Raw genomic sequence first — 25264 nt, 5'->3', positions numbered from 1 at the left:
CTCCACAACCCAGGACCCAGGACCTCTGTAATAACATTACAAAAGACTCTATCCATCGACAGCACAGCCAGGCTGAACGGAGGCGGTCCACAACCCGGACACTCCACAATAAATATCACATTATACTAGCTGCTAGGAGACTTAATTAGTACAACAACAGATGGCTCAATTGCTGTTTGGGACGCACACGTTTTTGTCTCATTTGGAAAGAAATGCTCAGCGAATCAGAGAGGAGGATGCAGACGTCTCAAAGCAACAACAACAAAAAACACCCTGTAATACGTTTAAGCGGATGATATTATAAAGAAGACTAACTGAAGTCACATTTCCTTTCGTGGAGTTCAGAAACAGTCGTCATGTCTTCATTGATATCTGTTGTGACAGTCTTTTTGATGTTGAAAAGGAGAACGTAATAAGTCTTATGAGCAAAACCAACATATTCAGCCTTTTGGGTAAAAATGATTCCTTTGGGACAACACTGTTGGGACTCAAGAGTTTAGAGGCACTTATCCAACCTTGTGCAGGCCAGGGGTTATGGCTTTCATGCACCTCCCAAAATAATTCCACTTCATAAATTGTTAAAACGAGTGGCAGTTGTACAGTTGACCCACTCTCCATTTCAGGCCACAGGCTTAAATAATATAGTCAAACTTAATGAACATTTAAGTGTCTTTTAACTCAGTCTTCTGACTAAAGTACAGTTGATGAGACACAGCTGGATATCTGAGCAGAGAGAAAACACTGACAATGTGGCTGACAAGACACTTAAACATGTACAATTAGGGTATAACTAACTGTTAGGGTATAACTCTTTGACTCAAGGAGATTCATTATTGTGCCGGTGTCTCTGTGCAATCGCCTACAGCAGTGAACTAAAAGGGTTAAGTAATGGCTCTATTTATTTGACATTTTGTGGGGAGAAGATCAGATTTAATATTCCAGATTGTGGCTTCCATCAATGCAATTGTCTGCATCATTTCCCAATCCCCCCCATGTATTGTTTTGTATACAGTACCAGTAAAAAGTTACACACCGTGAAATAACACCTATGGAATCACATAGTAACCAAAAAAGTGTTCAACAAATCAAAATATATCTGGATCTGTTTAACACTTTTTTTGTTACTACATGATTCCATATGTGTTATTTATAGTGTTGATGTCTTCACTATTATTCTACAATGTAGAAAATATTAAAAATAAAGATAAACCCTGGAATGAGTAGGTGTGTCCAAACTTTTGACTGGTACTGTAGATTAATGAGCCAGATGGGTTTAAGGTCCAGTAGCATATTTAAAATGATACACCTTCCTTGCTGATCTGTTTGAACAGATTGCACATTGGGATCAAAATTATTGTTCATTAATATCATCACCCCTTTTGAGTTTCTTGCCCATGGGAATAGTATATTTCCTGTAAACAATAGATATTATATTCCTTCTTTTTTAGCCAGGTAAAGACTGATCGTCTTTTCTTATTATCTGCTAAGCCATTACAATTATAACTAGCTATACTTATTTCACCACTTACCAAAATGAGATTCAAGGTTTGATTATACTTACCATAATATATGTTTGTAAACCATTAAGAAGTATCATGATAAGTGAGTGTCCATATAGCTGTATCATAATATTTGCACTGTTAGGCATACTCAAATCAAATCAAATTGTATTAGTCACATGCACTGAATACAACAGGTATTACATTACCTTACAGTGAAATGCTTACTTACGAGCCCCTAACCGACAGTGCAGTTGAAAAAAATATGGATAAGATAAAAGTAACAAGTTTTTAATTTATTTGTAGCTTTATTTTACTAGGCAAGTCAGTTAAGAACAAATTCTTATTTTCAATGACAGCCTTGGAACAGTGGGTTAACTGCCTGTTCAGGGGCAGAACGACAGATTTATACCTTGTCAGCTCGGGGATTCAAACTTGCAACCTTTCGGTTACTAGTCCAACGCTCTAACCACTAGGCTACCCTGCCGAGCAGCAGTAAAATAACAATATCGAGACTATACACAGGGGGGTTCCGGTACGGAGTGAATGTGCGGGGGCACCGGTTAGTGAGGTAATATGTACATGTAGGTAGAGTTATTAAAGTGACAATGCATAGATAATAACAACAGAGAGTAGCAGCGGTGTAAAAGAGGGGGAGGGGGGGCAATGCAAATAGTCTGGGTAGCCATTTGATTAGGTGTTCAGGAGTCTTATTGCTTGAGGGTAGAAGCTGTTTAGAAGCCTCTTGGACCTAGCCTTTGCACTCCGGTACCGCTTGCCGTGCGGTTGCAGAGAGAACGGTCTATGACTAGGGTGGCTGGAGTCTTTGACAATTTTTAGGGACTTCCTCTGACACCCTGGTATAAAGGTCCTGGATGGCAGGAAGCTTGGCCCCAGTGATGTACTGGGTCATACGCACTACCCTCTGTAGTGCCCTGCAGTCGGAGGCCGAGCAGTCGCCATACTAGGCAGTGAAGCAACCAGTCGATGGTGCAGCTGTAGAACCTTTTGAGGATCTGAGGACCCATTCCAAATCTTTCCCAGTCTCCTGAGGGGGAATAGTAGTGGTGGTGTGGGGGATGTGCTTTGGCAAAGTGGGTGGGGTTATATCCTTCCTGTTTGGCCCTGTCCGGGGGTGTCCTCGGATGGGGCCACAGTGTCTCCTGACCCCTCCTGTCTCAGCCTCCAGTATTTATGCTGCAGTAGTTTGTGTCGGGGGGCTAGGGTCAGTTTGTTATATCTGGAGTACTTCTCCTGTCCTATTCGGTGTCCTGTGTGAATCTAAGTGTGCGTTCTCTAATTCTCTCCTTCTCTCTTTCTTTCTCTCTCTCGGAGGACCTGAGCCCTAGGACCATGTCCCAGGACTACCTGACATGAGGACTCCTTGCTGTCCCCAGTCCACCTGGCCATGCTCCTGCTCCAGTTTCAACTGACCTGAGCCCTAGGACCGTGCCCCAGGACTACCTGACATGAAGGCTCCTTGCTGTCCCCAGTCCACCTGACTGTGCTGCTGCTCCAGTTTCAACTGTTCTGCCTTATTATTATTCGACCATGCTGGTCATTTATGAACATTTGAACATCTTGGTCATGTTCTGTTATAATCTCTACCCGGCACAGCCAGAAGAGGACTGGCCACCCCACATAGCCCGGTTCCTCTCTAGGTTTCTTCCTAGGTTTTGGCCTTTCTAGGGAGTTTTTCCTAGCCACCGTGCATTTACACCTGCATTGTTTGCTGTTTGGGGTTTTAGGCTGGGTTTCTGTACAGCACTTTGAGATATCAGCTGATGTACGAAGGGCTATATAAATAAATTTGATTTGATTTGATTTGATTTGATTTGATTTGATTTGAATAGGTTTTGTCATGCCCTCTTCACGACTGTCTTGGTGTGCTTGGACCATGTTAGTTTGTTGGTGATGCGGACACCAAGGAACTTGAAGCACTCAACCTGCTCTACTACAGCCCCGTCGATGAGAATGGGGGCGTGCTCGGTCCTCTGTAGCTGCAACTAAGTAAACTTCCAATTACCTTCCAATATCCCACCAGCTAAAACCTACCCCCATCCCAAGTTGCGATGTTGTCCCAGTGACTGGTCGACCATCCCTGTACACATGGATCCTAGGGCCTTTAAGAGATAGGGTCCATCCTTTAAAAAAACACATGGCGACACCTACAGTAATGTCTCTTTTGGTAAACAGCGATCCCACTACTGCACTTAACCCTACAACGAGGAGGATGGCAGACGTGTGTGTGTGTGTGATGGCTGAAGAGAGGGAATGCCAGTGGCCAGCATAACTCAATAAGAGCAGAGCACTGGGTTGAGATGATGACTGTCACAAGATGAAGGACACAAGTTCGCACTCCTCCAAATAGATTCAATTGGGGCACTTTGTGTGGACGACCATCTCGGCTGAATCCCAAATGACACCTTATTCCCTACATAATTCACTACTTTTGACCAGAGCCCTATAAATCCCAGTCAAAAGTAGTGTTCTAAATAGGGAATAGGGTGCCATTTGGGACACCTTATCAGTACAGATCAAATGATGTAACCCACAATGCCAAGGGATTCCCCGCAGGCCCTATTGGCTGACAAATTATATTAGAAGATTAATGTCTGTCAAGTTTTACCACAAAGAAAGAGTGGCGTAGCAGTCAGACGTCTTGTCGTGTCCCTTGTATATATCGTTTTTTTAACATATTTTTCTTCACATATCTTTTACAATCATTTTGCTAAACCTCAACTTCTAAATACTCTCCTGCAACCTGCCTCACCAAATGAAGCAATTTTTTCTAAAGTATTTATATTTACTTTGGATCCGGAACCCCTCAACTGAAGCTAGCCAGCTAACTACCAGCGAACTACTAGCTATCAGTCAGCAAACCATTGCTAGCGGTCTTCAGCTAACCGGTCATCAGCTAACCTTTAGCTCGGAAAGCTCTCGCCAGTTCAAACAACGCGACTCTAACCAGAGCATAACGGACCTATTATTTTTTTATCCCCAGATTCCCACCGGATTCCCACCGCAAACGGTACATTTTCAGCTGGATCTTCACAACTAGCTATCTAGATAACCGCAACCCCGGATGATTACTTCTGGCTAGCGTTTCCACCCACTTAGCTTGAAGCTAGCCCGGCCAGAGCTCCTGTGCTACCACCGAAGCATACTCCTGGGCTACAATATCCGGACCCACGACCGGTCTATCGATGTCACCGCATGAAGAGGAATATACAGACTCACCCCATCACGACGTCCCCCAGAGGCTAACTTTCTAGCCCTTGCTATCTCCTTGCTTGCTAATTCGGCCTGCTAACTGCTAGCTTGTTTAGCCCAGTCCGATAACTGCTACCTTGTTTAGCCCCAGTCCGCTAACTGCTACCTTGTTTAGCCCCGGCCTACTAACTGTTAGCTTGTTAGCACAGGCCTGCTAACCGTCTGAATCGCCGCGTCCCAAACACTCACTGGACCCATATTTAATTTCTATCTCTTTTCGATTTTAAATTTGTTTATACCTTCCGGTAACCTGCCTCACCCAATGTGAAATCGCTATTATTTGTAATTTTTAGAACACACTCAAGAACCTCCAGAAGCTAACCAGCTAACTAGCTACAAGCTATTTAGTCATTGTTAGTCACTGCTAGCGGCTTTTACCTTTTACCTTCTGCACAGCCAGACAGTTTTTTTTAACCTGGATAACACTCACCAGTCCAGCTTCCCTGCCCCATCCACCGCTGCCCCCTGGACACTGATCACTTGGCTACATAGCTGATGCATGCTGGACTGTCCATTAATCACGGTACTCCATTCTGCTTGTTTATGTTTTATCTGTCGGCCCCAGCCGCACTCAGGCTCTGTGTGTAGTTAATCCGACCCTCCCTGCCTAGTCAACGCCATTTTACCTGCTGTTGTTGTGCTAGCTGATTAGCTGTTGTTGTCTCACCTACTGTTTTAGCTACTGTTTTAGCTAGCTCTCCCAATTCAACACATGTGATTACTGTATGTCTCTCTCAAATGTCAATATGCCTTGTATACTGTTGTTCAGGTTAGTTATCATTGTTTTAGTTTACAATGGAGCCCCAAGTTCCACTCTTCATACCCCTGATACCTCCTTTGTCCCACCTCCCACACATGCGGTGACCTCACCCATTACAACCCGCATGTCCAGAGATACAACCTCTATCATCATCACCCAGTGCCTGGGCTTACCTCCGCTGTACCCGCACCCCACCATACCCATGTCTGCGCATTATGCCCTGAATATATTCTACCATGCCCAGAAATCTGCTCCTTTTATTCTCTGTCCCCAACGCTCTAGGCGACCAGTTTTGATAGCCTTTAGCTGCACCCTCATACTACTCCTCCTCTGTTCCGCGGTTGATGTGGAGGTAAACCCAGGCCCTGCATGTCCCCAGGCACCCTCATTTGTTGACTTCTGTGATTGAAAAAGCCTTGGTTTCATGCATGTCAACATCAGAAGCCTCCTCCCTAAGTTTGTTTTACTCACTGCTTTAGCACACTCTTCTAACCCTGATGTCCTTGCCGTGTCTGAATCCTGTCTCAGGAAGGCCACCAAAAATTCTCAGATTTCCATACCCAACTATAACATCTTCCGTCAAGATAGAACTGCCAAATGGGGAGGAGTTGCAGTCTACTGCAGAGATGTCATACTTTCCAGGTCCATACCCAAACAGTTCGAACTACTAATTTTGAAAATTACTCTCTCCAGAAATAAGTCTCTCACTGTTGCCGCCTGCTACCGACCCCCCTCAGCTCCCAGCTGTGCCCTGGACACCATTTGTGAATTGATCGCCCCCCATCTAGCTTCAGAGTTTGTTCTGTTAGGTGACCTAAACTAGGATATGCTTAACACCCCGGCAGTCCTACAATCTAAGTTAGATGCCCTCAATCTCACACAAATCATCAAGGAACCCACCAGGTACAACCCTAAATCTATAAAACAAGGGCACCCTCATAGACGCCATCCTGACCAACTGGCCCTCCAAATACACCCCCGCACTCTTCAACCAGGATCTCAGCGATCACTGCCTCATTGCCTGTATCCGCTACGGAGCCGCAGTCAAACGACCACCCCTCATCATTGTCAAACGCTCCCTAAAACACTTCTGTGAGCAGGCCTTTCTAATCGACCTGGCCCGGGTATCCTGGAAGGACATTGACCTCATCCCGGCAGTTGAGGATGCCTGGTCATTCTTTAAAAGTAACTTGCTCACCATTTTAGATAAGCATGCTCCGTTCAAAAAATTCAGAACTAAGAACAGATATAGCCCTTGGTTTACTCCAGACCTGACTGCCCTCGACCAGCACAAAAACATCCTGTGGCGGACTGCAATAGCATTGAATAGTGCCCGCGATATGCAACTGTTCAGTGAAGTCAGGAACCAATACACTCAGTCAGTCAGGAAAGCTAAGGCCAGCTTCTTCAGGCAGAAGTTTGCATCCTGTAGTTCCAACTCCAAAAAGTTCTGGGACACTGTGAAGTCCATGGAGAACAAGAGAACCTCCTCCCAGCTGCCCACTGCACTGAGGCTAGGTAACACGGTCACCACCGATAAATCCATGATTATCGAAAACTTCAACAAGCATTTCTCAACGGCTGGCCATGCCTTCCGCCTGGCTACTCCAACCTCGGCCAACAGCTCCGCCCCCCCGCAGCTACTCGCCCAAGCCTCTCCAGGTTCTCCTTTACCCAAATCCAGATAGCAGATGTTCTGAAAGAGCTGCAAAACCTGGACCCGTACAAATCAGCTGGGCTTGACAATCTGGACCCTCTATTTCTGAAACTATCCACCGCCATTCTCGCAACCCCTATTACCAACCTGTTCAACCTCTCTTTCATATCGTCTGAGATCCCCAAGGATTGGAAAGCTGCCGCAGTCATCCCCCTCTTCACACCCTGGACCCAAACTGTTACAGACCTATATCCATCCTGCCCTGCCAATCTAAGGTCTTCGAAAGCCAAATCAACAAACAGGTCATTGCCCATCTCAAATCCCACCGTACCTTCTCCGCTGTGCAATCTGGTTTCCGAGCCGGTCACGGGTGCACCTCAGCCACGCTCAAGGTACTAAACGATATCATAACCGCCATCGATAAAAGACAGTACTGTGCAGCCGTCTTCATCGACCTTGCCAAGGCTTTCGACTCTGTCAATCACCATATTCTTATCGGCAGACTCAGTAGCCTCGGTTTTTCGGATGACTGCCTTGCCTGGTTCACCAATTACTTTGCAGACAGAGTTCATTGTGTCAAATCGGAGGGCATGCTGTCCGGTCCTCTGGCAGTCTCTATGGGGGTACCACAGGGTTCAATCCTCAGGCCAACTCTTTTCTCTGTATATATAAATGATGTTGCTCTTGCTGTGGGCGATTCCCTGATCCACCTCTACGCAGACGACACCATTCTATATACTTCCGGCCCGTCCTTGGACACTGTGCTATCTAACCTCCAAACGAGCTTCAATGCCATACAACACTCCTTCCGTGGCCTCCAACTGCTCTTAAACGCTAGTAAAACCAAATGCATGCTTTTCAACCGTTCGCTGCCTGCACCCGCACGCCTGACCAGCATCACCACCCTGGATGGTTCCGACCTTGAATATGTGGACATCTATAAGTACCTAGGTGTCTGGCTAGACTGTAAACTCTCCTTCCAGACTCATATCAAACATCTCCAATCGAAAATCAAATCAAGAGTCGGCTTTCTATTCCGCAACAAAGCCTCCTTCACTCACGCCGCCAAGCTTACCCTAGTAAAACTGACTATCCTACCGATCCTCGACTTCGGCGATGTCATCTACAAAATTGCTTCCAACACTCTACTCAGCAAACTGGATGCAGTTTATCACAGTGCCATCCGTTTTGTCACTAAAGCACCTTATACCACCCACCACTGCGACTTGTATGCTCTAGTCGGCTGGCCCTTGCTACATATTCGTCGCCAGACCCACTGGCTCCAGGTCATCTACAAGTCCATGCTAGGTAAAGCTCCGCCTTATCTCAGCTCACTGGTCACGATGGCAACACCCATCTGTCGCACGTGCTCCAGCAGGTGTATCTCACTGATCATCCCTAAAGCCAACACCTCATTTGGCCGCCTTTCGTTCCAGTTCTCTGCTGCCTGTGACTGGAACGAATTGCAAAAATCGCTGAAGTTGGAGACTTTTATCTCCCTCACCAACTTCAAACATCTGCTATCTGAGCAGCTAACCGATCGCTGCAGCTGTACATAGTCTATCGGTAAATAGCCCACCCATTTTTACCTACCTCATCCCCATACTGTTTTTATTTATTTACTTTTCTGCTCTTTTGCACACCAATATCTCTACCTGTACATGACCATCTGATAATTTATCACTCCAGTGTTAATCTGCAAAATTGTAATTATTCGCCTACCTCCTCATGCCTTATGCCCACAATGTATATAGACTCCCCTTTTTTTTCTACTGTGTTATTGACTTGTTAATTGTTTACTCCATGTGTAACTCTGTGTTGTCTGTTCACACTGCTATGCTTTATCTTGGCCAGGTCGCAGTTGCAAATGAGAACTTGTTCTCAACTAGCCTACCCTGGTTAAATAAAGGTGAAATAAATAAATAAATATTTTTTTTTAAGTAGTAAAAAACAACAGCTTTCCTTTGAACTAAATTTGAGTTTGGCTCCTTTGATCAAAGGGTATTCACTCAGCTAATGTCATTTAAACTTTTCTCTATATATAATAACATCAATTAATGATGAGGGGAAACAAAAGGGGTAAACAGCACAGTTGTGAGGTTTACTTTCATTCAAGAGCTATCTCGAGAAACACTACGAAGGCAAAAAGTAAGGCGACTTCTTTCTTGTCTTTTACCAAACACTTGGAGTGCTGCGGCCGCCTACTGCAATTCTGCCTGTGGAGATCAGGACTATGAGCCAGCATCCTAGTCCCAGAAAGAGACATGAGGACTATGAGCCAGCATCCTAGTCCCAGAAAGAGACATGAGGACTATGAGCCAGCATCCTAGTCCCAGAAAGAGACATGAGGACTATGAGCCAGCATCCTAGTCCCAGAAAGAGACATGACGACTATGAGCCAGCGTCCTAGTCCCAGAAAGATAAATGAGGACTATGAGCCAGCGTCCTAGTCCCAGAAAGATAAATGAGGACTATGAGCCAGCGTCCTAGTCCCAGAAAGAGACATGAGGACTATGAGCCAGCGTCCTAGTCCCAGAAAGAGACATGAGGACTATGAGCCAGCATCCCAGAACAGAGAGGAGACTGTAAACACACAGTAGGTTAGTAATTGTTCCTCACCAGCTGAGGAGTCCGGCGGTGACGGCGGACCAGGTGACACAGCAGGAGTTGGGGCTCTTGCTCTCCTCCTCCTCATTGTCTTTCCGACAGCAGCACAGGCAGCTCAGGTAAATGGCCAGGCAGAGCAGGTTCAGGCCCAGCCCTGCAGCCACCATACAGGCCAGGAAGATTAATGACTACAGGGAGAGATGGAGAGAGAGAGCGATGGAGAGAGGGGGATATGGAGAGAGGGGGATATGGAGAGAGAGTATCAGGTGTATCCATCCTAGAGGGGGAGCTCAATCATTTCCAGACCCAGGGACACATACTAGCCTGTGGTGACCTAAATGCCAGAACTGGACAGTAACCCAACATTCTCAGCACAAAGGGGGACAAACGCCTACCTGGAGATGACAACATTCCCTCCCAAATATGCCCCCCTACACACAACTACGACAAAACTACAAACAGCTCCTGCAGTTCTGTCGCACACTGGGTCTGTACAGTGCTTCGTGCAAGGTTGGGGATTAACGGATTACATGTAATTACAGTTACCAATAATACATCGGTAACTGTAATCTGTTACGTTACCAGCAAAAATATTGTAATCATATTACAGATACTTTTGAAAAACTATAATGATTACTTCGTGGATTACTTTTAAATTCAGGACATATATAAATATGTAATAAATATAAATAATCATATATAAATAAATAAATATATATATACACATTTGTGTGTGTGTGTGTGTGTGTGTGTGTGTGTGTGTGTGTGTGTGTGTGTGTGTGTGTGTGTGTGTGTGTGTGTGTGTGTGTGTGTGTGTGTGTGTGTGTGTGTGTGTGTGTGTGTGTGTGTGTGATATATATAGATTATTGAAGATTATAAACTTGTTGGTTCGAGTCCTGAATGCTGATTGGCTGACAGCCATGGTAAATCAGACCGTATACCATGGGTATGACAAAACGTTTATTTTTACTGCTCTAATTATGTTGGTAGCCAGCAATAAGGAACATCTGGGAATAGTGACATATGGCCAATATACCATAGCTAAGGGCTGTACGCAGGCACTCCTCGTTGCGTTGTGCATAATTACATTCCTTAGCTGTGGTATATTGGCAATATACTACACCGCCTCATACACTATTGCCTAAATATAACTTATAAATGCCTCATGAGCTTAGTTCAACTGCCACACTCCATGAGAACCCAAAATATAAGCCACTTTCCAGTAGTGCTCAAAGCATGCCATTCCATGAGCGCTGCATTTCTTTTTCAACTCATATTAATGAGCCAAATCAGTCATCCATGACAACAAAATCATAAACAGAGTAGGGCTGGCTAATAAGTCCTTAGTTTTGGGTTATGCTCAGGTAGAACAATTTGCCAAATCTATCCTTCCATATTTCCAAGTGCTATTATTTTAGATCAAGGGGTATAACATTTATTGGAATGACTGGAATTCTGATAGACTTTGGTTTTTAACGTAAATATATAATTTAATCACATTATTATATATAGTAGAAAGCGATGGGTTAGAAGAAGCCTACATAACCAACCCATAAAGTAAAATGAAACATCCATATTTGGCCAGCTATGTAAACTTTAACATTGATTTATCCTGTAATAGATGTGGTTCAATTGGTAACATACATTTTTCTCTTCATCTAATGACTCTTAAATTAAGGGGAAAGTAATCTACAAATCACTGAATGTAATCAGATTAAGTTACTGAGTTTGGGTAATCCAAACATTATGTCACTGATAAAAAATGTGGACAGGTTACTAGTAACGGATTACATTTAGAAAGTAACCTACCCAACCCTGGCTTCGAGGGACTCTTAAGGTAGGTACACCGACAGCTCATCCCTTGGCAGTAGTACTGTAGATTACTTTATCACTGACCTCAACCCAGAGTCTCTCAGAGCGTTCACAGTCAGCCCACTGACACCCCTATCAGAACACAACAAAATAACATCACTAAGAAAAAAATAAAACAGCTCAATGTGATTAAAGAATCCATAGAATGAAATCACTTCTGTGAAACAAACAACATGAAGAGCTACCTATCCAAAATGGAGATGGATAAACCACTTTTGAAATATGTTCAGCTCTATAACAAAGAGCACAGGCAAAAACATCTACACGATCAACTACAAATGTTAGAATCACTAAAGTTTACCAGAACCCACTGGATTCTCCAATTACACTGAAAATATAAACCCTCCAACCCAAATCGTATGGTATCCTAAATTAAATGATGAAACATACGGACCACAAACTCCAATTTGATATACTTAAAGGTCATCCTCAGCTCTGGCATCCTCCCCATATTTGGAAAGAAGGACTGATCACCCAAATACACAAACGTGGAGACAATAACCCCAATAATTATAGTGGAATCTGCGTCAAGAGCAATCTCTGAAAAACCCACTACAGTACAATCAAAATAAATACAATTTGATTTGTCACCGAATACAGTGAAATGTTTACTTACAAGCCCTTAACCAACAGTGCAGTTAAGAAAAATATGTTTACATTTTCTTTTTAAATAGCTAAGTAAAAAAATTATATATACAAATAATTAAACCGCAGCAGTAAAATAACAATAGTGAAGCTATATACAGGGGGTACCGGTACAGAGTCACCGGTTAGTCGAGGTAATTGAGGTAGTATGTACATATAGGTAGATAATACATAGAAATAAAACAGAGAGGAGCAGCAGGGTAAAAGAGGGTGGGTGGGGGCAAAGAAAAATAGCTGCTGAGGAGTCTATAGCTTGGGGGTAGAAGCTGTTAGGAAGCCTTTTGGATCTAGACATGGTACTCCGGTACCGCTTACCGTGCGGTAGCAGAGAGAACAGAATATGACTAGTGTGGCTGGAGTCTTTGACAATTTTTAGGGCCTTCCTCTGACACCGCCTGATATAGAGGTCCTGGATGGCAGGAAGCTGGGCCCCTGTGATATACTGGGCAGTACTCACTACCCTCTGTACTGCCTTGCGGTCGGAGGCTGAGCAGTGCCAAATCTTTTCAGTTTCTTAGGGGGAAAAGGCTTTGTCGTTCACTCTTCACAACTGTCACAACTGGTATGTTTGGACCATGATAGTTTGTTGTTGATGTGGACACCAAGGAACTTGAAGCTCTCAACCTGCTCGACTACAGCCCTGTTGATGAGAATGGGGGTGTGCTTGGTCCTCCTTTTCCTGTAGTCCACAATCATCTGCTTGGTCTTGTATATAGTCTGTCTTTGTGTGTTGTTTTATTTCTTTACCTACCCATTGTTCACCTAATACCTTTTTTGCACTATTGGTTAGGGCCTGTAAGTAAGTATTTCACTGTAAGGTCTACTACACCTGTTGTATTCAGCACACGTGACAAAGACACTTTGATTTAATCATTTAGGCAGGTTACCTTAGTGTTCTTGGGCACAAGGGCTACTATGGTGGTCTGCTTGAAACATGTTAGTATTTTAGGCTCAGTCAGGGACAGGTTGAAAATGTCAGTGAAGACACTTGCCAGTTGGTCAACGCATTCCTGGTAATCCATCTGGCCCTGCGGCCTTGTGAATGTTGACCTGATTAAAGGTCTTACTCACATCAGCTACGGAGAGTGTGATCACACAGTCGTCCGGAACAGTGGATGCTCTCACGCGTGTTACTTTCCTCAAAGCGAGCATAGACGTAATTTAGCAATTTAGCTCATCTGGTAGGCTCGTGTCACTGGGCAGCTCGCGGCTGTTCTTCCCTTTGTAGTCTGTAATAGTTTTCAACCCTGCCACAGTCGACGAACGTCGGGGCCGGTGTAGTATGATTTAATCTTAGTCCTGTATTGACGCTTTGCCTGCTTGATGGTTCGTCGGAGCGCATAGCTGGATTTCTTATAAGCTTTCGGGTCAGAGTCCCATTCCTTGAAAGCGGCAGCTCTAGCCTTTAGCTCAGTGCGGATGTTGCCTGCAATACATGGCTTCTGGTTGGGGTATGTACGTACGGTCACTGTGGGGATGATATCATCAATGCACTTATTGATGAAGCAAGTGAATGATGTGGTGTACTCCTCAATGCCATCGGAAGAATCCTGGAACATGTTCCAGTCTGTGATAGCAAAACAGTCCTGTAGTTTAGCATCTGCTTCATCTGACCACTTTTTTATTGACCGAGTCACTGGTGCGTCCTGCTTTAGGTTTTACTTGTAAGCAGGAATCAGTAGGATAGAATTATGGTCAGATTTGCCAAATGGAGGGCGAGGGAGAGCTTTGTACGCATCTCTGTGTGTGGAGTAAAGGTTCATTTTTTTCCTCTGGTTGCAAATTTAACATGCTGGTAGAAATGAGGTAAAACAGATTTAAGTTTTCCTGCATTAAAGACCCCAGCCACTAGGAGCGCCACCTCTGGATAAGTGTTTTCCTGTTTGCTTATGGCCGTATATACAGCTCATTTAGTGTGGTCTTAGTGCCAGCATCGGTTAGTGGTGGTAAATAGACGGCTATGAATAATATAGATGAAAACTCTTGGTAAATATTGTGGTCGACAGTTTATCATGAGATACTCTACCTCAGGCGAGCAAAATCTCAAGACATCCTTAGATTTTGTGCACCAGCTGTTATTTTCAAATATACACAGACCACACCCCCTTGTCTTACCAGAGGCAGCTGATCTATCCTGACAAAAAAGCGTAAAACCCGCCAGCTGTATGTTATTCATGTCATCGTTTAGCCACGACTCGGTGAAACATAAGATATTACAGTTCTTAATGTCTCGTTGGTAGGATATACGTGCTCAGAGTTTGTCTATTTTATTATCCAATGATTGTAGGTTGGCTAGTAGGATCGATAGTAAAGGCAGATTACCAACTCGCTGTCGGATCCTTACGTTCCCGATATCTCCATCTCTTTCTCCTGCGAATGATGGGGATGATGGCCTTGTCTGGTGTCTGGAGTAAATCTGTTGCGTCCATCTCGTTAAATCATTTGTTTGAATCCAGTATGAGGTGAGTAAACGCTGTCCTGATATCTAGAAGCTCTTTTCGGTCATAAGAGACGGTGGCAGAAACATTATGTACAAAATTAGTAACAAATAACGCAGAAAAACATACACAATAGCACAATCTGTTAGAGGACCGTTAAACGGCAGCCATCTCTTCCGGCACCATTATTAACAGCAGACTTCAACATTTCCTCAGTGAAAACAATGTCCTGAGCAAATGTCTAATTGGCTTCCTACCAAAACACCATATGACAGACCACATATTACATTATTAAAATTAATGTCGACAAACAACAAGTGTGCAGTTAAAAAAATGTGTAATAAACACAGATTTTTTCCCTCAGGGCCGTGGGGTAAGACAGGGATGCTGCTTGAGCCTCATCCGTTTCAACATGTATATGAATGAATTGTCGAGGGCAATAGAAGTCTGCAACACCCGGCCTCACCCTACTGGATTTGGAAATCAAATGTCTACTGTTTGCTGATGATCTGGTGCTTCTGTCCTCAACCTACAGCAGCACCTAGATATTCTGCACAGATTCTGTCAGACCTGGGCCCTGACTTTCAATCTCAGTAAGACAAAAACAATGGTGTTCCAAAAAAGGTCCAGTTCCCAGGACTACGAATACACATTTAATCTTGACACTGTTGCCCTGGAGCAGAGTCCCCTCAGCAAGCTGGTTCTGGGGCTCTGTTCACACAAACACAAACAGACCCCACATAGCCCAAGGACAGCAACACAATTAGACCCAACCAAATTATGAGGAAGCAAAAAGATAACTATTTGACACACTTGAAAGTATCAACCAAAATAACGGCGCAAATTGGAATGTACCTCTGACCCTAAACAGAGACTACAGTGGCAGAATACCTGAACACTGTGACTACCCAAAATTAAGAAACTCCTTGACTATGTACAGACTATTGAGCTACCATAGGCAGACCTGGCTCTCAAGAGAAGACAGGTTCGTGTCCACTGCCCACAAAATGAGGTGGAAACCAAACTGGGCTTCTTTAACCACCTGACACATGTATGACCATATTAGAGACACATATTTCCCAAAGAATTTGAAAACAACTCAAACAGTGATAAACTCCCATATCTGCCGAAATGCCACAACGTGCAATCACAGCATCAAGATTTGTGGCCCGTCGCCATGAGAAAATGTCAACCAGTGGAGCACAAACAGCATTGTAAATACAACCTATATTTATCTGTTTATATATCTTCATCTACTATTCATATTACAACCAGAGCTGCTAATAACACTTCTAGATCTTTTCAACATTTTTGAGTGCAATATTTACAGTTAAATTCAAATAGTTTTTGTTGATGTTTTGTGCCTTCTCAATTTTGTTTATTTCACTTGCTTTGGCAATGTAAACACGTTTCCCACGCCAATAAAGCCCAATTAAATTGAATCGAGAGAGAGAGAGAGTGGGAGCGAGAGAGATGAGAGGAGGAGTGAGGAAATGGAGAGAGACATTTTAGATTTAATCTCTTTTAGCATTTGTTCGGTTTGCATACTGATGCATACGTACATTAACCACAAATTAACACTCTCAGATCCTCTGACGATCCAGATAAAGATTGAAGCTTTGATGACGACAGTCAGAGTGGGAGGAAAGTAGAGTACCCTGCATAGGATCCTTTTTTACCTTCAGTTCCATTTAGGCCTCATACTCCTTATTTTTCTCCCATCCCCCCCCCCCCAAATCCCTCCCTTCTTCAGAGAGAGGTGAAGGGACAAGAACCCAGACCGAAACGCCAGACAGAAAGCCCAGACAGAAAGCCCAGACAGAAACGCCAGACAGAAACGCCAGACAGAAAGCCCAGACAGAAAGTGGGATTTGTTACATATTATTATCCTGGTCTGTCTGTTTACATACTGTGATGATGTCACCTGTTCTGTAATACCATTGAGGGCATTACAGTTATAGCTGTTCCCCCCCCCTAATCCTCCACCCCCACCTCCATCTGTTGAGGAGTGAGGGAGGGATGCCTGATGCCTCATTTCCCATTTCACGGCTACATGCCTCTCCTACAGAGAGGGCAAGGTAGGGGGAGACGGGGCTCATCTGGTGAAATCAATATTCAGCTATAAAACACAAGCTGTCCCCAATTCCCCATGTAGTATGCTATTTTAGACAAGGGCCCTGTAGTGCACTATATGGGGGTACCATTTGTGATGCAGCCATACAGGACGTGTCCAGATGGGGTCAGGTTAATGAAAACACAACAGGATGGAGGGGTTTATTGGTGTGTGTGTGTGTGTACAGAGGTGTATTCAGACAGGCAGACTGATGACCCTGAGTGATATAGAGGGGGAGGGGTAACTATTCTGGTGTGAGAAGTGCTCAAAGGGGGGAGGGCGGGAGGGGGTGGGATTGTACAGTGTAATTTAGGTGAGGACATTTAATGAGATGGGGGTACAGGGGGGAGTACAGGGGGTCTGTGAGTGAGTTGATGGAGGAGGGGTGGGAGACAAATACATAATTGCCAGGACTGAGCCCATTTGGCTGGGAGATGGGAGCCGAGAAAAGGGAAACAAGCCCCCCCACCCCCAGCCCCCCTTCCATCACCATGGCTACGGACAGGTTTGTTGGTTGCCTGCCTAGGCAGGACTGAGGACGAGTGAAAAGGGAATTCTCACTCCCAGCCTTATTTGAATTAAGCAGCATGAGACAGGCAGCCCTGCTGAAACTAAACACACTGCATCTTGGGGAGGGACGGGGAAGGAAGGCCTATGTGGTGGAGGAGAGAAAAGAGAGAAAATGGAACACAGTGAGGAGAGGGCTAAGAGGCATTCAGTTAATAAACTAACATTATGGACAGCTGGATTGTTGATTCAGTGTCTGCATTCTCCACTGTCTTTCTCACTCTCCCTTTCTGCTCACTTTTCTCTCATGTAAAAGAGTGAATAATGGATCACCTGTACTCTGAGTCAGTGAGCTGGGACACACACACACACACACACACACACACACACACACACACACACACACACACACACACACACACACACACACACACACACACACACCCCCGGGGGGGGGGGGAGAGAGAAGAAACCATTACAAACCACCACAGAGGCATCAGAGTAAAACATAATTTTAAAGCGAATAGCTTGATAATTCTCCCTGAAAACACAATGCCAGAAACACACACCACTATTCATACAAGGATACAATTTCAGACTAATAAAATAATCTTACTCCAATGTGCTACATTTCATCCATCATCAGTAACTTGTTTTACTACAGAAATAAAAAGGTCAGCGTCAATAGGTTTCCTTTACACAGCAACGCCCTCCCGAGAGAGAGAGAGAGAGAGAGAGAGAGAGAGAGAGAGAGAAGAGGGGGCAGGAGAGGGAGAGAGAGAGAGAGAGAGAGAGAGAGAGAGAGAGAGAGAGAGAGAGAGAGAGAGAGAGAGAGAGAGAGAGAGAGAGAGAGAGAGAGAGAGAGAGGGAGAAGAGGGGGCAGGAGAGGGAGGGAGGGAAGAGGGAGGGAAGAGGGGGGGCAGGAGTGGGGTGTGATGAGGATATGGGAGAACAAAAAAGGATATGGATATCACAGCCCAGTTTCTCAGGACTGTGTCGTTGTGTAGACCCACAATATGGATAACACAGCCCAGTCTCCTTCCATTCATTCCTGTCGGGTTAACTGACTTATAACAAGAGCAGTGTTAAGGCGGCAGCATGCTTCCATGAATAGCCTCCAACATTTATAGGCTGAGGCTGGACGGGAACAGCCGGCACTGAGCTCTCATACACACTGCCCCGAGGGAGCATGGGACTGTTTGGGCAAAAGAGGCAACTAATAACCCTGTGACAAATTCTCCCAAGAAGCAACGGAAGAGTGGTTTACATTACAATCCTGCTCACAGTACACAGCCTTTAGAGGTAGACTGAGGATGAATGTGAGAACACAGGCATAGATATGTGACATCAAGCATTATGTGGGGTGGCAGGTAGCCTAGTGGTTAGAGCGTTGGGCCAGTAACCGAAAGGTTGCTAGATCAAATCCCCGAGCTGGCAAGGTAAGAACTCTATCGTTCTGCCCCTGAACAAGGCACTGTTCCTAGGCGTCATTGTAAATAAGAATTTGTTCTTAACTGACTTGCCTAGTTAAATAAAGGTTAAAAAAAATCCTCGTCAACATAGAAAGTATACTGTAGAAATCTAACAGTGTGGCCGAGGTCCAGTCTTAGACAGTTCTAATAGCTTAGGTCCAGTCACAGCCAGTTCTAACAGCCTAGAGACAGTTCTAACAGCCTAGCCTAGGTCCAGTCACAGCCAGTTCTAACAGCCTAGCCTAGGTCCAGTCACAGCCAGTTCTAACAGCCTAGAGCCAGTTCTAACAGCCTAGCCTAGGTCCAGTCACAGCCAGTTCTAACAGCCAGTTCTAACAGCCTAGAGACAGTTCTAACAGCCTAGCCTAGGTCCAGTCACAGCCAGTTCTAACAGCCTCTAGGTCCAGTCACAGCCAGTTCTAACAGCCTCTAGGTCCAGTCACAGCCAGTTCTAACAACCTATAGGTCCAGTAACAGACAGGGTACTTCATTCAGGCATCATTGGTGTTCATTTCAAACATTAAAAATCTCTGATAAAGCGAGAACTTCTCTCATGAAATAGACAAGAGATTAATAGATGCATTTAACATTCTATCATCACTGCTGCACATAGAAGAGAGAAACATGTCCTTCTGTTTGGGTACATTATCTAAGCAGTATTAAATCATGCTGTGTTCCAGGTTGAAGAGGAGCTTGGAGATATCATGTGAGAGCCAAGCCCCGTGGCTCTGTCTTCCTCCTAGGCACCACCAGCAGTGCTGTGATGTGTGTGCACATGCGTTGTGTATGCTGTGCTGTTGCAGGTGGTGAACATCTGTGTGTAGGTGGATAGAGGCCAGTCCCCAGGCACTGTGCGTTCTACATTGGACAGTGGCATCCACTGATGAGGGCAGAGGTGCAGTGAAATGTGTTGTTTTACAGGGTCAGCCATAGTAGTATGATAGGTGCAGTGAAATGTGTTGTTTTACAGGGTCAGCCATAGTAGTATGATAGATGCAGTGAAATGTGTTGGTTTACAGGGTCAGCCATAGTAGTATGATAGGTGCAGTGAAATGTGTTGTTTTACAGGGTCAGCCATAGTAGTATGATAGGTGCAGTGAAATGTGTTGTTTTACAGGGTCAAACATAGTAGTATGATAGGAGCAGTGAAATGTGTTGTTTTACAGGGTCAGCCATAGTAGTATGATAGGAGCAGTGAAATGTGTTGTTTTACAGGGTCAGCCATAGTAGTATGATAGGTGCAGTGAAATGTGTTGTTTTACAGGGTCAGCCATAGTAGTATGATAGGTGCAGTGAAATGTGTTGGTTTACAGGGTCAGCCATAGTAGTATGATAGGTGCAGTGAAATGTGTTGTTTTACAGGGTCAGCCATAGTAGTATGATAGGAGCAGTGAAATGTGTTGTTTTACAGGGTCAGCCATAGTAGTATGATAGGAGCAGTGAAATGTGTTGTTTTACAGGGTCAGCCATAGTAGTATGATAGGTGCAGTGAAATGTGTTGTTTTACAGGGTCAGCCATAGTAGTATGATAGGTGCAGTGAAATGCATAGGCACTGGATCAGGAACCTTTGATTGTCATGGTGCTCTGACAGCAGAAAGTGCACTTTTTCAAACACACAGGTAAGTGAAGACCTACACACACTGCCTTGAGTAGATGTTCCGGGAGTTCGGATACAGTTGATGTAGGAAAGATGAATGAATCACAAGGCAGACAAGAGGCAACCCGCCTTCTCTAAATGCCAACGGAGCAGTTCCACCTTAGTGTGTAACTTCATCCTCCCAGTCTCTGCCTTCATCCTCCCAGTCTCTGCCTTCATCCTCCCAGTCTCTGCCTTCATCCTCCCAGTCTCTGCCTTCATGCTCCCAGTCTCTGCCTTCATGCTCCCAGTCTCTGCCTTCCTGCTCCCAGTCTCTGCCTTCATGCTCCCAGTCTCTGCCTTCATGCTCCCAGTCTCTGCCTTCATGCTCCCAGTCTCTGCCTTCATGCTCCCAGTCTCTGCCTTCATGCTCCCAGTCTCTGCCTTCATGCTCCCAGTCTCTGCCTTCATGCTCCCAGTCTCTGCCTTCATGCTCCCAGTCTCTGCCTTCATGCTCCCAGTCTCTGCCTTCATGCTCCCAGTCTCTGCCTTCATGCTCCCAGTCTCTGCCTTCATCCTCCCAGTCCCTGCCTTCATCCTCTCAGTCTCTGCCTGTTCCACTCTGACACCGAGAGATGTCCTCGGCGGTGTTTCCAGAAGAGTGGACTCGGCTGGGCCTGCCCGTGTACACTCACAGCTGGGACACCATTAAGTCCCCGCAGTGCAGGGGAGGGAGGGAAGGGGAGAGCAGAGTGGCCCATGGGAAATGGATGAGACGGGAAGAGAGGGATGGGAAAGGGCTTCTGCCTCCTCCTCTACAGTACTGCATCACTGCTACAACTCAATGTTAAAAGGCCTCGGCGAATTTGCCACGCTAGCCTGCACCACATTCCTCAACACAAACAGCTAGTCTCTGGGGATAAACAAGGTGGTGTGTGTATGTGTGCTTGTGTGGCGCGTGTATGTGTGTGAGAAAAATGACTTTAGTATTGTCACCAACCTTGGGCTATATTCTTCAACCGCCTTCATATAGGATTTAGGGTATTTTCTCTATAAAACAAAATTGGCCAATGTTTACATGGCCCCCTTACAAACAGGCCCATTTTACCACATTCTTGCCTGCATACACCTTTCATACCTCCCGTGTGCATGCCAGCATGCTAGAGACTAGTGTTAGTAGTGGTGTGCAGATGTGGGTGGGCGTCTATTTTAATATACACCATCATAAATGAATCCATTATTCATTTGATTAGGCAGGTGCTAAGAAACATTATAAGACAAATAACATGTATTTTCAAAAGAACAGAATAGTTTGAGTTCAGACAAATTAAATCAATAGTTGGTTATTTTGTTCATTAAAACAGACCAGACACACCTACCTACCTACCTGATTACAGTCAACACATATTTGAGTGAAAACATAAATGGAATAACAGAAAATACAACAAATATTTTTCCCCACATGACTATATTTTTAAATCAGAGCCCAAGGCCCACTCTTTTTTGATCCATGTTTCATCTCTTTCCTCACTACGCTTTGTTAGGGACAGGCGTCTTACCTTCATCATATTTTACAACCTGCTGGAGGTGCCTATATGCAGTCAAGCAAAATAACACACTTTCTTTAGTCTACATCATAGCATGCTAAATGTATCTGATTAGTTATAGATGATCACCTTCACTTGCTCAGCCAGAGAATTAACCAAATATACAGACGGAGATTCAGTGAAACAAAATTATTAGACAAGTCAGTTGATTATCAGACAAGTCAGAGGCTTTTTGACAGGAGTAAGGCTACTAAGTGACTGAAGAGCAAAATAATCCACTTGTTAAACTACATAACATGGAAAAATCGAATAAATCAGCCAACTAGACAAGATGATCAAGAGCAGCACTCACCTCGATTTAGCTAACATTTTCCTAACTTAATTGGAGCCTAATCAATATCCAAACAGAGATTCAGGGAAAACAAAAATCTGACATTTATTGATTGATCAAGACGTCCCCACGCTTGTCTCAAATCAGCGCAATGGTATGGAAATGATCCTGTAGATGACCACACCAGGTAGGCTGTTGCTTCACATTTAATTACAAGGATTGGATGACTTTCAATATAAGTAATTTGATACATGCCTTCAATTGCATTAGTCTACTTTATTCCAATATTTTCACCATTCAGTGATATTTATTCCCACAGTAATTCTTTATGGATCCAGCAGGTTGTGGTTAATAAAACAGTACATGCTTAGTGGTGGACTAAATGATGGGCCCTGCGAAGTAACATGCCTTGCAAAGTTTTTTTGCAAAGAACTGTCAGGAAAAGGGTTAACAAGCACTGCCTAGCAACCATCAAGAGCTTAAGAGTGTAGTGTGTGCCAAAGCCACCTCAGCATTACGGCTATGTTTCATTCTAAGCCGTAGGCTGAACCTTACCGAAATGATTAGCAGGTCCTTAGGCAGATATACAAGTTTCAGCGTTGATACCGGCCCTGAACTTAGTCACTGTTTCTAGCTGGCTAGTTACTCCACCCTGTACCTTGGAGGGTGCTGCCCTATGTACATAGTCATTGAACACTGGTCACTTTAATAATGTTTACATAACGTTTGTACCCATTTCATATGTATATACTGTATTCCAGTCAATGCCATCCTATTCAACTATCGCTGTACATATCCTACGTATTCTACAGATATATTCAATATTCTATCCACATACTGTGCATAATATCTATACATCTCATCACATATATACAGTACATAAGGCACTGCATCTCACTACAGTCCCTGGTTCGAATCAAGGCTGACTCACATCCGGATGTGATTGGGAGTCCCATAGGGTGGCGCACAATTGGCCCAGCGTTGTCAGGGGTAGGCTGTCATTATAAATAACTATTTGTTCTTAACTGACTTGCCTAGTTAAATAAAAGGTTAAATAAATTACTTAAATGTAAATGTAAATGTAAATAAAACAAATATAATAATAAAAGTTCATTTGTGGAATTTCTTTCCTTCTTAATGCGTCAATTTCGTTGTGTTATGCTATGAAACATCCACAACGACCATGTTTTACTCAATTTCAACCTGCTCGAAGTGAGTTTTAAAAGTGTCTGACGTGATTTTAGAATACATTTTCATTGATGTCAGAGTGATTGGAGGGACAACAGAGGTCTGAGTACCAGGTCATTAGGACCTGATGGAGGGACAACAGAGCCCTGAGTACCAGGTCATTAGGACCTGATGGAGGGACAACAGAGCCCTGAGTACCAGGTCATTAGGACCTGATGGAGGGACAACAGAGCCCTGAGTACCAGGTCATTAGGACCTGATGGAGGGACAACAGAGCCCTGAGTACCAGGTCATTAGGACCTGATGGAGGGACAACAGAGCCCTGAGTACCAGGTCATTAGGACCTGATGGAGGGACAACAGAGCATGTCCAGAGTGCATAAGAGAAGATTATCTTGACTCAATGGTCACGTGGAATTTCACCGTGGTCATGACTCGTGACTGATGTGTGACGGTAATATGACCACCGCAACAGCCCTAATCACAGACCTCTTTTTAAACATTGACAAGAATCAATATTGATGCTGACATTACATAACACAGTACTGTGGGTTAGTACTGTAACTACTGCAGCCACATTTTCCCAGAGCCAAGTCTACCTGAATAGTATAGTGACTCGTCTTGTAAGATCCCGCATTTATCAAGCGTCACAGAGTAAAAGTGCTGATAAAGGATCAGTTTAGACTTTTAGATCATAATGAATCCAATTTTTATGGACAGGGAGGGCCTGATCATTGAGTAGCACTCCTACTCTCATGAATATGGGCCCAGTACTAGGGATGGACACAAGGACAGGAATCCCATGTAAACACAACAAAACACCCATTTCCAGCAGCTCCAGAGATGGCAGTAAGGAGATGCTAATCAACAGAACCCTATCTGACTACCTGGAATAGAGAGCTCGGCTAGCCAACATTGGAGCCAAGTAGGCTAAGGTGAAGTCGTGTGAGCCATGAGAAGTTGGTTACACACTGATATGTGGGGAAGAGAGGGAGAGAGATAGTTCAGATAGAGAGATAGCGATATGGAGGGAGAGAGGGGTAGAGGAGGAGAGGGAATAGTGAAAAAGAGCGAGAAAGAGAGCGAGAAAGCGACAGACACAGCAAATCTGCAATGCCAGATGAAAAGATTGACATTCTTGCCGACAATTCTATAGTGGTTTTCCTTTCCTTTCCAACCAGACTAGCAGTGTTTGTTCATTTGTAACCTCATTACACATATGGCAAGTGCACTTGTGGGAAGTACAGTAATCCATCTGTGGGCCCTTATAGCTATTCTCACCACAGTTTGAAACCTCAAGGAGAGACAGAGCCCACAGAAACAAGGGGAAAAACCCAATTTAAACTCATACCTAGAGGCAGAAACAACTTTAACGACAGTCAAACAAACAGACGGACAATCCAACAAGCGCAGCTAGAGGGAATACAATGATCATACTTCAGACAAACCATGCGGAGGCCTAAACCGCTAGGCCAAAACTAGCAGCGTTCAGCTCATCTTTTTCCCAGGAGAAAAAGACAGCAACAAATGTAGTTCCACAACAGTAGAGTGATAGGGGTCAAGGGTTAAAACTATCCCATCACAACCCTACCACATGAGCCAGACAAACTCAGCCATTGAGTGAAAAGGTAATTGAAGAAAGTCAAGAAAGCTATGCGATCAAATGAGCATCTTCATTATGCAACTTGTCACATGTTTAAATGGCAATGATTGTCATACGATAAACAACAACAATGGAACTATGACTACAATAAGGAATACGGTCACAAAATAGCAGTT

General features: G+C 44.3%; 1 protein-coding gene across 3 annotated transcripts in view; it reads right to left on the bottom strand.

Moving 5' to 3' along the window:
- LOC118396758 (protein tweety homolog 2-like) overlaps positions 1-25264 on the bottom strand; it is a 133251-nt gene that overhangs the window by 85923 nt on the left and 22064 nt on the right. For 2 of the 3 annotated variants that reach the window (XM_052471496.1, XM_052471499.1), the window contains one exon: positions 9809-9984. The exons of the other annotated variant lie outside the window; for it this stretch is intronic. In XM_052471496.1, the coding sequence (XP_052327456.1) occupies positions 9809-9984 (176 nt within the window). The remainder of the gene's footprint in view (positions 1-9808; positions 9985-25264) is intronic. 3 annotated transcript variants of the gene reach the window in all.

This window comes from Oncorhynchus keta, chromosome 2 (assembly GCF_023373465.1).
Source record: "Oncorhynchus keta strain PuntledgeMale-10-30-2019 chromosome 2, Oket_V2, whole genome shotgun sequence".
Taxonomy (NCBI): domain Eukaryota; kingdom Metazoa; phylum Chordata; class Actinopteri; order Salmoniformes; family Salmonidae; genus Oncorhynchus; species Oncorhynchus keta.
This window is presented reverse-complemented; position numbering and strand designations above follow the sequence as displayed.